Genomic DNA, 17,691 nt, shown 5'->3' with positions numbered 1-17,691 from the left:
CTGAAACACACCCACAACAATGGTGTTTTCCCCTCTGTGAAATCTCTAGACCAAGACCAACACACAGCTCCCTTCTCCTACGGCCATCTTTCCTTCAAGTTCCATCACCAGATCCCTGTCTTTCCACAGCTGGGCTGATGCAGACTCGTGAGCCTCTACCATCCCACTGCTCTCTTCCATTCCAGTTTTTATCAGCCAAACTACTAGTGAAAAGGACAGAAGCCAGCACTTGTTGAAGTTAGGTGCTTTACTCTTTTTCAAGCACAAATAACATTTATTTCAATATAAATATACAAGTCTACAAAAATATTTTTTTAAAGTACAATAATCTGAGTCACTGCCCAGCAGGACCATGCTTCACTTTTACAGAGATCAGATGCTCCACAAAAATATATTCTTTTAGCCTAATTCTAGGACACCTTCAAACATAGTAAAATTCCTCATTCTACAAACAAATCTTTTTAGAGATTATTTACATATGCCAGTGATTTTGGATACTTTATACCCAGAAATCAAGACTATTGAAGTGAGTTAGAATTCCACGTCAAGAATACAACTGTTGATACACAAACATTACAATAAATTACCATATTAGATTGTGAAAAACACATCAGATTCTCTGTAAGTTTCTAGCAGATAATAAGTTACCCACGGGAACAAGAAACAACAAAATAAAACCACCTCAAGTCCACCTCAAGCGTGTCTCTCCTGATTCAAGTGTGAAATGTCCCAGGTCTGAGGTGCACCCACACCTCACCGCAGCACGCACTATGCCGGGAGGGGTGTGTGCACATTACTTGGCGTGAGCAGACCTCAGAGTTCCCAGTATTTTGTCCCAGTGTGTGAAGTAAGGCGCAAAGTTGCAGTTAAACTGGGAGTGATGCAGGTCGTGATGCGCCACGCCCCCAAACCACCCGAAAGGTACCAGTCTGTGCGTGGACCAGGGGAAGTCGTAGCCGGAGTGGTCCTCCACCGACAGCCAGATGTTGACAACGTGGAAGGTCAGGGAGGTGAGAGGGTGACACTGGAGCAGCAAGACGTTCACCATGTCAAAGACACCCAAGGAAAAGAGCTCCCCGACGCTCATGTACTGCGTGGACAGCGCGAACGGGGACGAATTCTGATGGTGCATCTTGTGGAAGGTCCGGTACAGCCAGGGCACCTTGTGATGCAGCAGATGCCACACGAAGAACTCGGTGTCAAAGAGCAGCAGGCAGAGCGCCACGTGGCTCACCAGCTGGAACAGTTCGGGGGCTTCGGCGGGCAGGAGAGCCGGGCTGACAGCCCAGTGCAGCAGCGTCATGGGGAACACGAACACCACGTGCTGGTAGAGCGTCTGCCCCAGGCAGGGCAGCAGCTGCCGCGCAGAGGGCGAGAAGTCCGGGTGGATCTTGTAGCGCCGCAGCGTGGGCACCCAGGGGCACAGCACGTCCAGCACCACGAAGGGCAGGCAGAAGCCCACGTAGGTGGTGATGGAGAAGACGACAGGAAAGAAGGGCGACTGAATGAGAGCGTCCCAGGTCCTCAGGCGGTCCCAGAGGGGCTGCAGGAACAGCTGGCCAGAGCTGCAGAGGACGTGGAGCTCGGAGCGGTTGTGGCTGTTCATGGTGAGGCTGTGGCGGCGCGGCTGCTCCGGTCCTAAGGCTTTTCTTAGGGCTTTCGACCCGCCCCCCGTGATGTCAGCCGCCGTTTGTCCTCCCTTTCCCGTCTTCGCGGAGCTTGCAAAGATAAATAATCCAACAGAATTGCGCTTAGTTGCTAAAAATACTCAAGTACAGCTGCGTTCAATGGCATTCAGATATGCAATTACGCAATGACACGTAGTAATTTCTATGCCTACAGGATTACGTTCTGATGTTTTAAGGGATGTACAATTTATATACGATACAATGCACAGAGCTTCAGTGCAGAGTTTCTACGAGTTTTGACAACTCAGTTTATGGATTATCACCATCCCCAAACAAGAGAGAATATTTCCATCATCACCAGAAACAGCTCCTTTGCAATCAAGTCAGAAGTACTTGTGTTTTTAATACATACATTAAATTGCGTCTGTGTGTTTTAATAAAGACAAATGTGGCTGCATTTAAAAAAAATCTTTAAAAAGCGACATACCTTTCCTACTTCGGAACTTTTCTTTCTGCCGGCGCGCTCTATTGATCTAACTAGCAGCGATCCGCAAACTAACCTTTCTTAAATGGAACCGCGCAGGTAGCTGGCCGCGAACCGTGGCGATGTGCGCAGAAAATCAGCCGGAAAGGGTAGCGGGTCGGGAACTCCTCCAGTTCCCGTATCTTTCCCGGGCGGGCTCGCGGAAAGCTCCAGACCCTACCGCACGCAGACTCCCTCGGAGGAGCCCCCCAAAACCCGGCCGGAGGGTCTTCCCTTCGCGGTGCGCCCGAGTCGCCCAAAGCAGCGACGGGAACCGGGAGGTACTGCGGCGAGAGAGGGGACAGCGACTTTTAGCCTTCGCGTTACCAAAAAAAAAAAAAAAAAGTCAAGGGCTGGATTTAATATCCAGAGCCTGCCCACCCAAATTTGGCTAAAAGCCGCTGCATCTCATTTGGGATAAGAGCAGTACAATCAGTAAACCACCCACTTTGAGGGGAAAAGGGAAGATTTTTGCGTTCCCTGAAGCCTACGGGGAGGCTGTTGATTGAACAGATGATGTCGCGCCCTCCTAGCGCTTCCCTTTGCTGGCTCCGCGACGCCAACTTGCCCCACGTCCTTGACCCCGCCACCCCCCAAACCATCCCTGGTGCTGCGAGCCCAGCGGCGAGGCCACCCCCACCTCTGCGTTTCTCCGCCATCAGCAGTGGTCAACTGGCCGGGATTGAGCCTGAGAAAGTCGGTATTAGGAGAGCTCAGATGGGTCGTGGCTGGGCCGGGAAGGGAGTGGGGTGTGTGTGACCCCAGGCCTTGCAAGAAGAGCAACCTCCGCGTTTGACCCGGGGGCCTGACGAAAGAGACGTCTAGAGGGTAGAAGTTTGAGATGGAAACTGAAGCCAAGGGTCACTCCTAATCCTAGCTTTGTCCATTCTTGTGTCTATGAGGTTGGGACCAGCACCTCGCTTCCAGGAAGTTCTGCTTTATCTTAACCCCCCTTTCCAAAGGGAAATAACAATCATACCCATCTCATGAGGCTACTGCAAGCATTAAATGAGAAAATAGTAATAATGATATTGTTAAAGTTACCCTGTAATGTCTGCTAGACATTAAATGAGAAAATAGTAATACTGTTGTTAAAGTTACCATGTACTGTCTGCTAGACAGTAAATGAGAAAATAGTAATAATAATATTGTTAAAGTTATTGTGTAATGTCTGCTAGACATTAAATGAGAAAATAGTAATACTATTGTTAAAGTTACTGTGTACTGTATGCTAGACATTAGCTAAGTGTTTTACTTGAAGTGATTAAATGCAGTCCTTGGAAGAGCTGGGTTTGCCAGCTGCCAAGATTATTTTTGCCATAATCTTAACAGAAGTGAAAATATAGTGCCTGGAGCCCAGTTACAGAATGAAACACCTATTATTTTAAATGCATACTCTACGTTTTACCTAAGGAGCAAGTGAGGAAGCTTGCAATTAAAATCAAAGTCATATAACAAGAAATAAAAGATATAAAGCCATATGTTATACTACAAGGAAATAATAAGTACAACAAAAATACAGACCAATATATAGGCCTAGAAATGAATGATATATAATAGTTCAAATCGTAATATATAATAATATATCAATATGTAAGTCTCAGACTTACAAATGAATTCTGCTCAGAGGCAAAATATCACTCACATCTGCCATCAACAAAAATTAAATCAACCTTCAACTTTCAGTTCAGCACATGCTGTTCTTTTGTGGTTTCAGCTTTATGCTAGAATGCTTTGGATTCTCTCACAGCTTTTTTTAAGTGGGTGGCTTAATTTGGACTTCATTATTAGATTGCTATCAGGACTGCCTGCTTTGAGCCCCCAGCCTCGACCAACCTGTTCTTTTACTTACTCGGTTCTTCTGTCCCTCTATCCCTAAACCTGTTAGAATATGCTTTGTAAAACGCTGAGCAGCAAGACCTGGAAGCCGCAGCTTCAGCCTGCTTGGCCCTGGCTCTCCCCTCTAACTTGCAGCACTTTGAAGAACAGCTACCAGCTTCTCTGCCTTTCCAGCCCACAGAGCGGCCCAAGTCCTCCTGTGTACAAATGTAGTTGTCTCAGGGAAAGCGGTCAGTTAACTTCTCATCAGTTGTCCACTCTGTGTCATGGAGGATGCTGAAAAGATAGGCACAACATTTTGACTAGTATCATTCAACTGACTCAAATAAAATTGAGCCCTATTTACTCTTAAGTAGTGCCATTTCCTAAACTGGCATGTACCTTTCCTAAACATGTACCTTTAAACACTTCTAATTTACACAAAATGTCTTTAATTACCTGCTAGATGAATAAGTCTTTTTAGGGCACAGAGTCCATCTCCTAGGATGTTTTTTCAGCGATGTCAAGCATTATACCTTGCATGTAATGAGGTTCAAAAGATATTTGTGTGCTCAATGCTCATTTTAGAATATATTGGCTTTAAGGGTTAAAAAGGAATCATTTTTTCTGGGTCACTGGTTGGTGTCATTTAGGTCTATTTACTTACTGGGATGGTTTTCCATAGAAAGAGATATTTCCTGATGTCTGATGGTATTAATCATAAGGGATTTGATTTAGGTCATTCTTGAATGGTCTAGTGGTTTTCCCTACTTTCTTCAATTTAAGTCTGAATTTGGCAATAAGGAGCTCATGATCTGAGTCACAGTCAGCTCCCGGTCTTGTTTTTGCTGACTGTATAGAGCTTCTCCATCTTTGGCTGCAAAGAATATAATCAATCTGATTTCACTGTTGACCATCTGGCGATGTCCATGTATAGAGTCTTCTCTTGTGTTGTTGGAAGGGGGTGTTTTCTATCACCAGAGCGTTCTCTTGGCAAAACTCTATTAGCCTTTGCCCTGCTTCATTCCGTGTTCCAAGGCCAAATTTGCCTGTTACTGCAGGTATTTCTTGACATCCTACTTTTGCATTCCAGTCCCCTATAATGAAAAGGACATCTTTTTTGGGTGTTAGTTCTAAAAGGTCTTGTAGGTCTTCATAGAACCATTCAACTTCAGCTTCTTCAGCGTTACTGGTTGGGGCATAGACTTGGATTACTGTGATATTGAATGACTTGCCTTGGAAATGAACAGAGATCATTATGTCGTTTTTGAGATTACATCCAAGTACTGCATTTCGGACTCTTTTGTTGACCATGATGGCTACTCCATTTCTTCTAAGGGATTCCTGCCCACAGTAGTAGATATAATGGTCACCTGAGTTAAATTCACCCATTCCAGTCCATTTTAGTTCGCTAATTCCTATAATGTCGACGTTCACTCTTGCCATCTCCTTTTTGACCACTTCCAATTTGCCTTGATTCATGGACCTGACATTCCAGGTTCCTATGCAATATTGCTCTTTACAGCATCGGACCTTGCTTCTATCACCAGTCACATACACAACTGGGTATTGATTTTGCTTTGGCTCCATCCCTTCATTCTTTCTGGAGTTATTTCTCCACTGATCTCCAATAGCATATTGGGCACCTACTGACCTGGGGAGTTCCTCTTTCAGTATCCTATCATTTTGCCTTTTCATACTGTTCATGGGGTTCTCAAGGCAAGAATACTGAAGTGGTTTGCCATTCCCTTCTCCAGTGGACCACATTCTGTCAGACCTCTCCACCATGACCCACCCATCCTGGGTGGCCCCACATGGCATGGCTTAGTTTCATTGAGTTAGACGAGGCTGTGGTCCTAGTGTGATCAGATTGACTAGTTTTCTGTGATTAGGGTTTCAGTGTGTCTGCCCTCTGATGTCCTCTTGCAACGCCTACCATCTTACTTAGGTTGTTCTTTCTTTGGACATGGGGTATCTCTTCACGGTTGCTCCAGCAAACCACAGCTGCTGCTCCTTACCTTGGATAGAGTGCCTGAGGAACTATGGACTGAGGTTCATGACACTGTACAGGAGATAGGGATCAAGACCATCCCCATGGAAAAGAAATGCAAAAAAGCAAAATGGCTGTCTGGGGAGGCCTTACAAATAGCTGTGAAAAGAAGAGAAGCAAAAAGCAAAGGAGAAAAGGAAAGATATAAGCATCTGAATGCAGAGTTCCAAAGAATAGCAAGAAGAGATAAGAAAGCCTTCCTCAGTGATCAATGCAAAGAAATAGAGGAAAACAACAGAATGGGAAAGACTAGAGATGTCTTCAAGAAAATCAGAGACACCAAGGGAACATATCATGCAAAGATGGGCTCGATAAAGGACAGAAATGGTATGCACCTAACGGAAGCAGAAGATATTAAGAAGAGGTGGCAGAATACACAGAAGAACGGTACAAAAAAGATCTTCACGACCCAGATAATCACGATGGTGTGATCACTCACCTAGAGCCAGACATCCTGGAATGTGAAGTCAAGTGAGCCTTAGAAAGCATCACTATGAATAAAGCTAGTAGAGGTGATGGAATTCCAGGGGAGCTCTTTCAAATCCTGAAAGATGATGCTGTGAAAGTGCTGCACTCAATATGCCAGCAAATTTGGAAAATTCAGCAGTGGCCACAGGACTGGAAAAAGTCAGTTTTCATTCCAATCCCAAAGAAAGGCAATGCCAAAGAATGCTCAAACTACCACACAATTGCACTCATCTCACACGCTAGTAAAGTAATGCTCAAAATTCTCCAAGCCAGGCTTCAGCAATACGTGAACCGAGAACTTCCAGATGTTCAAGCAGGATTTAGAAAAGGCAGAGGAACCAGAGATCAAATTGCCAACATCTGCTGGGTCACTGATAAAGCAAGAGAGTTGTAGAAAAACATCTATTTCTGCTTTATTGGCTATGCCAAAGCCTTTGACTGTGTGGATCACAATAAACTGTGGAAAATTCTGAAAGAGATGGGAATACCAGACCAGCTGACCTGCCTCTTGAGAAACCTCTATGCAGGTCAGGAAGCAACAGTTAGAACTGGACATGGAACAACAGACTGGTTCCAGATAGGAAAAGGAGTATGTCAAGCCTGTATACTGTCACCCTGCTTATTTAACTTATATGTAGAGTACATTATGAGAAACACTGGGCTGGAAGAAGCACAAGCTGGAATCAAGATTGCCAGGAGAAATATCAATAACCTCAGATATGCAGATGACACCACCCTTATGGCAGAAAGTGAAGAGGAAGTCAAAAGCCTCTTGATGAAGGTGAAAGTGGAGAGTGAAAAAGTTGGCTTAAAGCTCAACATTCAGAAAACGAATATCATGGCATCTGGTCCCATCATTTCATGGGAAATAGATGGGGAAACAGTGGAAACAGTGTCAGACTATTTTTGGGGGCTCCAAAATCACTGCAGATGGTGACTGCAGCCATGAAATTAAAAGACACTTACTCCTTGGAAAGAGAGTTATGACCAACCTAGATAGCATATTGAAAAGCAGAGATGTTACTTTGCCAACAAAGGTTTGTCTAGTCAAGATTATGGTTTTTCCAGTGGTCATGTATGGATGTGAGAGTTGGACTGTGAAGAAAGCTGAGCACCAAAGAATTGATGCTTTTGAACTGTGGTGTTGGAGAAGACTCTTGAGAGTCCCTTGGACTGCAAGAAGATCCAACCAGTCCAATCTAAAGGAGATCAGTCCTGGGTGTTCTTTGGAAGGAATGATGCTAAAGCTGAAACTCCAGTACTTTGGACACCTGTTGACTCATTGGAAAAGACTCTGATGCTGGGAGGGATTGGGGGCAGGAGGAGAAGGGGACGACAGAGGATGAGATGGCTGGATGGCATCACTGACTCAATGGACATGAGTCTGAGTGAACTCCGGGAGTTGGTGATGGACAGGGAGGCCTGGCGTGCTGCGATTCATGGGGTCACAAAGAGTTGGACATGACTGAGCGACTGAACTGAACTGATGGTATTAAGATTTTGGCCACATTATTTCTTCTGCTTCTCTAGTTAGTTTTGATTTCCTGTGTATTTTTACCTTGGAGTGGTCTTTGTGACAGGATTGGAGGATAGGAATTCTTTCTTCCCTAGCTATCCTAGAGATCATATCACTTTGCTGAGCATACACCCACTAGGTGTGTACATATTTAACACAATCTTAAAGCTGGTTGGTACCAACTCACCACAAGACTGTGTAAAGCACCATCTCACAGAAAATATAGAACATGTAGTTGGAAAAACCTTTTACCAATGACACAGTTTCTTTTTATGAGTGACCTGTATGATTTTTTTTCTTTCCAAAATTAGGTAAGACTGTCTTAGCAACTATGTAACTGAAATGATTATTCTTAGATATCAGAAATGAGACATGTTGTAACATCTTACAGTGGTAATCCATAAACTTTATAGAAGGGGAAGATAAAGATCACAATCTAACCCCTCATTGTGGAGAAGGCAATGGCAACCACTCCAGTACTCTTGCCTGGAAAATCCCATGGATGGAGGAGCCTGGTGGGCTGCAGTCCATGGGGTCGCTAAGAGCTGGACACGACTGAGTGACTTCACTTTCCCTTTTCACTTTCATGCATTGGAGAGGGAAATGGCAACCCACTCCAGTGTTCTTGCCTGGAGAATCCCAGAGACGGGGGAGCCTGGTGGGCTGCCGTCTGTGGGGTTGCACAGAGTCGGACACGACTAAAGTGACTTAGCAGCAGCAGCAGCAGCATTGTAAAAATGAAGATTCAGTCTCAGAAAAGTGAAGACCAGCTAGGGTTCAATAGGAGGTTACAGCCAAACTGAGAGCAGAACCCCATCAGTGTCAGTTTCAAGACTGACACCTCTACAGGAGGAGTTTAGTTTTGGAGTGGGACACGGACAATGCATTTATAGGGCAGTTTACAAAAGACTCCAAAAACCAAACAGTTTAATTACCAGCACCCAAACAGTAGGGTATGCTGATGATGGACATGGCAGGGGGTGGGCAGTGTTAACTCCCCCAAGAGATTCCTTGACGCCCTATTCGACATAGATGCTAATGCGTATTTAGTTTTAAACACTTTATATTTCAATCCATCTGTGTCATGTGTAAATGAGTGCTTCTACTGAGATTGTTGGAATTCTCATCGACCTGCATGAAATATAAAAGCATATAAAACCATCTCCTTTAAGAGGCATACCACTGTCCCTCACCCATCAAATGGGTTGTTGTAAAGATCAAAGCCTTAGGCTGCTGCTGCTGCTGCTAAGTCGCTTTGGTTGTGTCTGACTCTGTGCGACCCCATGGACTGCAGCCCACCAGGCCCTCTGTCCATGGGATTTTCCAGGCAAGAGTACTGGAGTGGGGTGCCATTGCCTTCTCTGAAAGCCTTATGAGAAGGCTTCAAAACCCAGGAAGGCACAGGGTAAAAATACAAAGTATTTGCTGTAATACTATTAAAACAAGTTGACAGAGAAAAACTTTTACTTGCTTAGTTTGAAACAGACCTTGAAACTTGCACAGTAAAATAAATACTCAATAAATACTCTTGAATGAATTATTAACAAACTTCTTAAAAATCAGTATTATTATAACCTGATGTCTTTCAGGGGTCACATTTTGAAAATCTCTCCATATATTAAAAAAATGAGTTAAAATTATAGGGTATTTTAAATGTTTACATTTAACAAGTTAACACCTTTCATACCCACAAACACAAAATAATCATTGCTTGAAGATAATGTCAACAGTCTTATTAAGTGTGAAGCCTCCATTTAAACCTTCCCCAGTTCCTCCCTCTTGTCTGAGTCTCTGACCACTCTTAACTATTAGGCAGGTTTTCATTTTTATGTCCCATCTGGGACTCAGTTATTCTTTGAGAACATTTTTCATATATTATGCATTAGGCAAGAATTAGTTGTAATCTTAGATAGAAATGACCACAGACATGGTTGGTTTAAGCAGTCCTCAAATTAACAACTGGCTCCTAAATCCACAAAGTTCTCGTCTAGTCCAGGAAATGGAGAAGGAAATGGCAACCCACTCCAGTGTTCTTGCCTGGAGAATCCCAGGAATGGGGGAGCCTGGTGGGCTGCCGTCTCTGGAGTCGCACAGAGTCGGACACGACTGACGCGACTTAGCAGCAGCAGCAGCAGCAGCAGTCCAGAAAAGGTGAGGAAGCAAAGCCAAGAGCGCCCCCTTATGGCGAATGAAAAAAAAAATGACTTGATTCTCAATTGTGACTTCATGCACATGCACATGGGCTTTGCCCAAGCACACACAAGATCTTGGAGTTCCAAGCTGACAGAATATTAACTAGTCTTCTCCTTGCCCTAGAGGTCTCTGGAGATCTTTGTGTTCTGCTCAAAAGCACATGTATCAAACACAGTGGAAAACAAGAGAGTCAGAACTCCTCCCAACCTATTACGGGGCTTCTGAAGCCACAAGGTCCAACAGTGTTCTGTACTGTCGGCCAACCGTGAAACAAGCCTACAACCGTGAAACAAGGACACAAGAGCCTACACGACACATCAGGAGGAAGAGGCCGACACAAAGGCAAATGCCCCGCGGCCCCCAACCTTTCTGGCTCTGGGGACTGGTTTTCTGGAAGATCATTTTTTCCATAGACGGGGTCGGGGGGTGGTTTCGGGATGATTCAAATGCCTTTCATTTATTGTGCATTTTTTTCTAGTATTATTACATTGTGATACATAATCAAAGATCCAACTCACCATAACACAGAATCAGTGGGAGCCCTGAACTTGTTTTCCTGCGACTAGACAGTCCAATCTGGGGGTGATGGGAGATAGTGGAAGCCACCCCCTCCAGCATTAGCATCACTGCCTCAGCTCCACCTTAGATCAGCAGCGGGCATTAGATTCTCATAAGGAGTGACGCACCCTAGATTGCTCGCATGCACAGTTCATAGTCCCGTCGGAGCTTTGACAGGAGATCTGACAGGTGGCGCAGCTCAGCTGGTAATGCCAGCGGTAGGGAACAGCTATAATTACAGATGAGGTTTCGGCTCCCTCACCAATGCTCACCTCTGCTGTGTGGCCAGGTTCCAAACAAGCCATAGGTGGTCCTGGTCTGTGGCCTGGGGGGTTAGCGACCCTGGTGTAACTCAGCTGTAGTAAGAACCACCGTGCAACATCTCCACCTCTGGCTTGGCCCATGTACTGATGAAAAATCCCCAAAGAAAACTTTGGCAAGGAAGCGAAGAGCAAAACAATAAAAGGTGGACTCGATAGAACTTAGGCCCTGTTCCTTCACTCCCATGTTCCGGGGAGTGGCAGATTTACTCCCCACGAGTTCACCAGGGCATCTGAGGGAGACTCCATGATAGCAACCAAAGAAGGGAAACCAAGTCACCTAAAACCCAGAAGCCATTCTCTGGCCAGCTCTCTCTCACTACTGGTGGGAAACAACAAAAATAATCACGCTATTTCTGGCCCTATACTTAAGGATCTTGTACCTGGTTGGCAAACCAGTTTGCCTTGGTCAAAGGAGAAAGAAGTGTTCTTCCTTTAGGGGAACATAAGACCAGCAGGAAGAGTGTCATCCCCCCGGGGTCATATATCCTTCCCATCTAGCACAATTTTACTCTTTTCTGCACAATTTTACTTTAGTTGCCATGAAAAATCAGATTCCACTTCAGACTCTCCCAGCAGTTACTTGTGCATCTAATTTCATTCAGCTCAATGACAAAGTCTGCCACTTTTCACACATTCTGTCAGTCCACATATATTTATTGACTCACGAATATTCCAGGCTTTGTGTTAGATCCTAGGTATACAAAGGTGAGTAAGACAGATCTTAAAGCTCACAGAGCAGTGGGAGAGATCACATTAGACCCCTAAATCTACGTTTTGGGAGCCCTGTGACGTTGCCTCTGCTAGCTTCGGTCGCTTCATTTGTTTAAGGAGAGCAGTTGATGGACAGAGCTTGAATCTAGGGTCCCGTCTGCAGCCACTACCTGCAGACGGGGTTAATCAGGGTTTAGTCTCCGCTCACAGCCTCGCTCAGCAGACCCTGAAGATTCCCAAACCATCCCCCGACTCCTTAGGTTTAAGACCACTCTCCTCCCTATGGGAGAGGACCAAAGGTCCACGGGCAGTATCAATGAGGTTTACAAAGAGTAAGGAGGAGCAGGGGGAAAGACAAGAAGGAAAACGAAGTCCTGCTGAAAGAAGAAGTCCAGAATGACTATTAAATAAAGGCGAACTCACACCTGCACACAGTGCTTCAGGCCTGGGAGGCTGAGTTTTATTGACAAGTTTAAATAAGGTCACTTGAATGTTATAAAGTAGTCTTACATTGTCTGCACAGATTAACCAATACCAAGTGTTGTTTATTATCGCAAAGCAACTCTATCAGAAAACCAGAGCAACTGTCACTGTTCATCTGCCAGCACTGTAAGGAAACGGGGCTGCGAGAGAAGCAGGTGAATGTGGGTGTCCTGACACAGGGATGCAAATCAGGAGTATTAAAAATCTGAACACATACAAAAGGAAAAAACAATCCCTGAGCTTTACTGAAAACAACCAAGTTCACATTCACATTTCTTCTGTGCACTCCACCTGAGTGGCATCAGGGCTTCTGCTCTACACATGCCATCGCCAGGCTCCAGCAGCTAGTGAAGTGAACACTGCAATTTCAGGAAAAATAGTGCTATCGTGTCTTCATAGGACTCTTCTTCTGAAACAAGTGGCTTTATGGCCTGCCACACAATGAAAAGTTCATGCATATCAGTGGTTAGCTCTACCAGTCAAGTTACTTAAAGTATAGTGGTGGTTGTTGTTGATGAATGTATTTTTTTTTTAATGAATGTAATTTATTTTTGAAGACTCCAGAAAATTATTTCCCTCAGTCTGAGCAATTTAAATATTTGCTAAATAGCAGCTCTCGCAATTAGGCTTGATAAAATTCATCATAGGATCATTATAACCAGCACTGCTGAGGTGTCACTGAAGTTGATTTCATACCTACTACATGAGAACATGAGGAGGTGTCACTTAGATCTCTAAATACAAGGCCATTCGACCGAGAGCCCTTTAAGGCAAGCAGGTAAGAACTGGGTACTTATATACTGAGCTTATTTCAAGTCTGTGTCAGATTATTTACTGATGAACAAGGCATCTTGAAAATTCCAACATGTGTCAATGCGTCCTGTGTTGAGAGTAAAAAGGCAATATAGTGTATTCTAAATAGTAAGGATAAATGGAATGGTCATGATCGTTTATGAATCAGTGTCATTTTTAAGACTGGTTGAGGCACCAGCTTTGTATTTGGCCATGATTAAATGAAAAAAGCAAAAGCATTTCTGATCCTAACTGGAGAGAATCAGGCATCTTCAACAGCATAATTTCCTTGGTTATAAAAATATAAAAGGCCTGGGAAAGGAAACGAGTATTTTAGAGAAATTAAGCAAACACGCTTGACAGCGACTTGACAGTGAATGTCTCCAGTCTGACACTCACTGGTACTTCCTCATTAGATTTATAATTTCATTATAGAGTTTCCACGGGGCATCCAAGCCCCAGATGAAGTCAAGATGCTCCCACTCAGGAATGCGCTTGTGGTACACCAGGTTGGAGATCTGCATCTGTAAGAGGACGATGTCCTTGTCATCCGCGAGCCAGTCCCGACCTCCGCTCCAGACGGCAGTTGGCACTAGCATGTCTTTCACGTTGTAAAGGGGAGGGGAACTCTGTAATGAAAACCCACAGGAGGCTCTGTGTCTGTTGTTTTCATTGACAAAAATTCGATCCCCTGAAAACACTGCCTAGAAAATCTGATCCAAGAACAAAAGACCAAATTTTGAAAACTGCTCTCAGGTTACTTTTTAACTACTGCCAGAACAAACAAGAAGACTAACCCAGAAGAAAAGAATACTATAATGACTGCTGGCTATCGAATTGTTACCCTGTGCTGGTAACATCCTTGAGAGGAAGGCATCATTCTCCCAGGTGGTTGATGCCAAGCTGCAAAACCAAACCAAGTGGTTGGGAAGGGGTTTTGGAGTCATATTCCAAACCTCTCCTCCCTCTGGGGTGTGACACAGTCATAGAAATTCTCTAAGTCTCAGTTTCTTCCGCTTTAATAATAATAATGACATCTATGTCACACGGATATTCTGAGAATTAAATAAGGAAAATATGGGTGTAGGGCCTCACACTTTAGACTCCTTAGCACTCAAAAAAAAAAGGTCAATTTATTTGTATATGGAAGAAAAGGTTTAGGCAATGTAATTTGGCCAAACACCCTGCCCCCGCCCCCCGCCACCACCAGCCACCAGCTACCAGACCTAGGTTTGTCTGACTCTAATATCTGTGCCTGATCACTATCCATGACATATGAGAAAGACAGTTGCACATACAGAGCCAGAGAATGGACAATGTCCAAAGAGTGAACCAGGAAGCTTAGGCTGTTCTAGAATTGACTAGAGCAAAACAAAGGCTACCTAGTCAACCCTCCTGGACATTTCCCCAGCACCTGAGCCCAGCCAGAATTCTCATAACTCAGGCTGGCTTCTCTGATGAGTTTTCAGGGCCCATTTAAATTCGAAAAACTTTGAACACTTTACCTGGTTGTAATGAAAATAATTCTTGGCACTGCTTCCCCAGTCAAAGGCTTGAAACTTGTGCAATTTAACAACCTAGATAGAAGATAATTGGGGGCGGGGGAGAGTTATCTAACATAGAAATTTGATTTAACATCATAGGTTGCAAGAGTTAGCCACCTCCCCAGATACCAAATTTATTAGTTCAGTTCAGTCGTTTAGTCGTGTCCGACTCTGCGACCCCATGGACTGCAGCAAGCCAGGCTTCCCTGTCCATCACCAACTCCCAAGTTTATACTGAAACCCAGTTCACTCTTCATTTCCAAACTGATTTAAAATAAAATGGCATTATTTTTTTCTCCATTCCTAAATGATTCAGTTTCGCACTGTATGATTGGAAAGTAGCTATTACATGACACAATAAAGCAGCTACACCTGTGTGCTGTAAACGATACTCGATCAACAGTGCATCCACTGGGTAACCTTTATGATGATGTTCTTACTGAAATTTGAATCTTTAACTTTTCTAAAGTGTTAACTATCTAACTTGGGAAAGGAATACATATTACAAATAATATATAGATTAATATACATTTATACATGATTAATGTATATTTATATGGGTAATGGCAGAAGGCAATGGCACCCCACTCCAGTACTCTTGCCTGGAAAGTCCCATGGACGGGAAAGCCTGGTGGGCTGCAGTCCATGGGGTCGCTGAGGGTCAGACATGACTGACCGACTTCATTTTCACTTTTCACTTTCCACTTTCATGCATTGGAGAAGGAAACGGCAAACCACTCCAGTGTTTTTGCCTGGAGAGTCCCAGGGACGGCGGAGCCTGGTGGACTGCCGTCTATGGGGTTGCACAGAGTCAGACACGACTGAAGCAACTTAGCAATATATGGGTAAATATATTTATATTAGTATGTAAATATATTAATTGTATTAGCAAACATATATAGCCTAATATTAACACAATATACTTATATTAATGTTAATATATTTATATATTATTACATACAATTTCCATCATATTTCCTATATCCATTCTATTTGATTAGTCATATTACTTAACATTTTAATTATTTTATTTAATATTTTTCTTGAGTACCAGTACCAGTATAATCACCAAACTGTACTGCACACCAGAACATTTCTAACCACTTGAGGATACTGGAGCCATGAAATGATGTATTTGAAACTTAAATGTGTGCTTATTTTGAATAGCATGATATAAAAATATTAATAAAAAGTCACTTATTCATAAATTTTGAAATAATGCAAATTCATACTTCCTCTATATCCCCCAATTAAAAACATGTGGAGAAACAAATTCAAAATGGGCGAACTAAATGAATTGGAAACTGTTCACGTTTTGGCCAGAGGGTGGTGCCTGCTGCTGCTGCTGCTAAGTCGCTTCAGTCGTGTCTGACTCTGCGCGACCCCATAGACGGCAGCCCACCAGGCTCCCCCTTCCCTGGGATTCTCCAGGCAAGAACACTGGAGTGGGTTGCCATTTCCTTCTCCAAATAGTAAATGGAAAAAAATCTAGACATTTTTGCCAAACTGCTTTTGATTTATGAGAATACTGGAATGGATAGCCATTCCCTTCTGCAAGGCATCTTCCTGACCCAGGAATTGAACCCGGGTCTCCTGCATTACACGCAGGCTCTTCACCGTCTGAGCCACCAGGGAAGCCCCAGGAGAAGTTTTCAGCTCTTATCAACTGCATGAAATTCTACTGTTTCACGCAACAGAAAACAATGTGAGATGAGGTACTACAGGGGAAATATTTAGCATCTGCTTTTGTCATCACGAATGACAGAGATTAATATCTGAAGCACATTGAACAAGCAGAATAAGATATGAATTTACAGCACTTGTTAGTACATCTGTTCCCCAACTCTAACTGTCAGTGAAAATATACAAATGCAAGTTGTTCTGCCCCTGGAGACAGACATCAGTTTGTCCCTTTCTCACATATGTCTTGAAAGGGCATTTCAGAAGATGGGAAATGTGAAGAAGATTATTTATAGTAACAAAAATCTATTAATAAGCTAACATTCAATGACAAATACTTAGTTAAATATATCATATTGCAATATTCACATAGTATGCCACTGTTGTGAATGGATATATAATAAAATAGAAAGAGAAAACTGTTTATAAACAATATTAAGTGGAGAAAAGTCAGAAAATAAAACTGAACAGCACTATGGTTATACTCAGGGTCAACCTTTCTAAAGTACCATGCTGCTGCTAAGTCACTTCAGTCATGTCCGACTCTGTGCGACCCCAGAGACGGCAGCCCACCAGACTCCCCCGTCCCTGGGATTCTCCAGGCAAGAGTGGGTTGCCATTTCCTTCTCCAATGCATGAAAGTGAAAAGTGAAAGTGAAGTCGCTCAGTCCTGTCCGACTCTTAGCGACCCCATGGACTGCAGCCTATCAGGCTCCTCCATCCATGGGATTTTCCAGGCAAGAGTACTGGAGTGGGGTGCCATTGTACATATCTACAAGTCTTAAAGATATACTTATCCTCTGATCATTAAGTCTACCAAGACCATATCCTAAGAAACTCATCTCCCTAAGGTATAAGAACAGATGTCTAATTCAAGAATACTTATTCTAGGATGTTTTATTGCCCAAAAAACACTATCATTGTAATAATAAAAATAATAATAAATTCAAGCAATAAAAAGCTGTTCTCAGTTAAAATATTTCTAAGTATAGTTACTGACCTGGAAAAGTATTTTTGACTATGGCACAGACTGTTGTTTGTCCCCCCAGGACCCAATCTTGCCTTCTTCCTTTCAGTAATAAAATTTCTAGGTTTTTTGCTAAGGACCTAGCTGCCAGAGTAGGAACTCTGGGCTTCCTTCGTGTGGGCTGAAACTGCCATGAACGTGACCCAGTTTCAACCAGACGAAGAGGCCAGTGCCCCGGAGATGGTGAGCTACACTGCAGGGGGCACCGGGTCCCTGCAGAACTTCCTGGAGCAGTCATTCCCCCCACTCCACAATCACGGGCCACTCATGTCTGGACTGGATTCTGAGGAAGAAAACTATTTAGCTGCTGTATTTTAGAGTCTCTGATACAGCAACTTAGCCTGTACCTAAGAAATACAATGCTACTTAATTCAATA

General features: G+C 43.6%; 2 protein-coding genes across 4 annotated transcripts in view; both read right to left on the bottom strand.

The window, feature by feature from the left end:
* Nucleotides 1–229: 229 nt before the first annotated feature.
* CH25H (cholesterol 25-hydroxylase) lies at nucleotides 230–2,441 on the bottom strand. 2 transcript variants are annotated; one of them, XM_027529147.1, is made up of 2 exons: nucleotides 2,116–2,441; nucleotides 230–1,718 (listed from the first exon to the last, which is right to left on the bottom strand). In XM_027529147.1, the coding sequence occupies exon 2, from the start codon at nucleotides 1,604–1,606 to the stop codon at nucleotides 794–796; it is 813 nt and encodes a 270-aa protein (XP_027384948.1). In that variant the 5' UTR covers nucleotides 1,607–1,718; nucleotides 2,116–2,441; the 3' UTR covers nucleotides 230–793. The 2 variants fall into 2 exon arrangements, with proteins under 2 accessions (XP_027384948.1, XP_027384949.1); XM_027529148.1 differs by having other exon boundaries at nucleotides 2,189–2,441.
* Nucleotides 2,442–12,218: 9,777 nt separating this feature from the next.
* Nucleotides 12,219–17,691, bottom strand: part of LIPA (lipase A, lysosomal acid type) — a 128,903-nt gene continuing 123,430 nt past the window's right edge. For both annotated transcript variants that reach the window (XM_027528938.1, XM_027528937.1), the window contains exons 9-10: nucleotides 14,569–14,640; nucleotides 12,219–13,692 (exon numbers count right to left, since the gene is read on the bottom strand). In XM_027528938.1, the coding sequence (XP_027384739.1) occupies nucleotides 13,459–13,692; nucleotides 14,569–14,640 (306 nt within the window). In that variant the 3' untranslated portion in view covers nucleotides 12,219–13,458. The remainder of the gene's footprint in view (nucleotides 13,693–14,568; nucleotides 14,641–17,691) is intronic.

The sequence above is a fragment of the Bos indicus x Bos taurus genome, chromosome 26 (assembly GCF_003369695.1).
Source record: "Bos indicus x Bos taurus breed Angus x Brahman F1 hybrid chromosome 26, Bos_hybrid_MaternalHap_v2.0, whole genome shotgun sequence".
NCBI lineage: Eukaryota > Metazoa > Chordata > Mammalia > Artiodactyla > Bovidae > Bos > Bos indicus x Bos taurus.
Note: the sequence above shows the minus strand (reverse complement) of the source record. Positions and strands in the feature narration are given on the sequence as shown.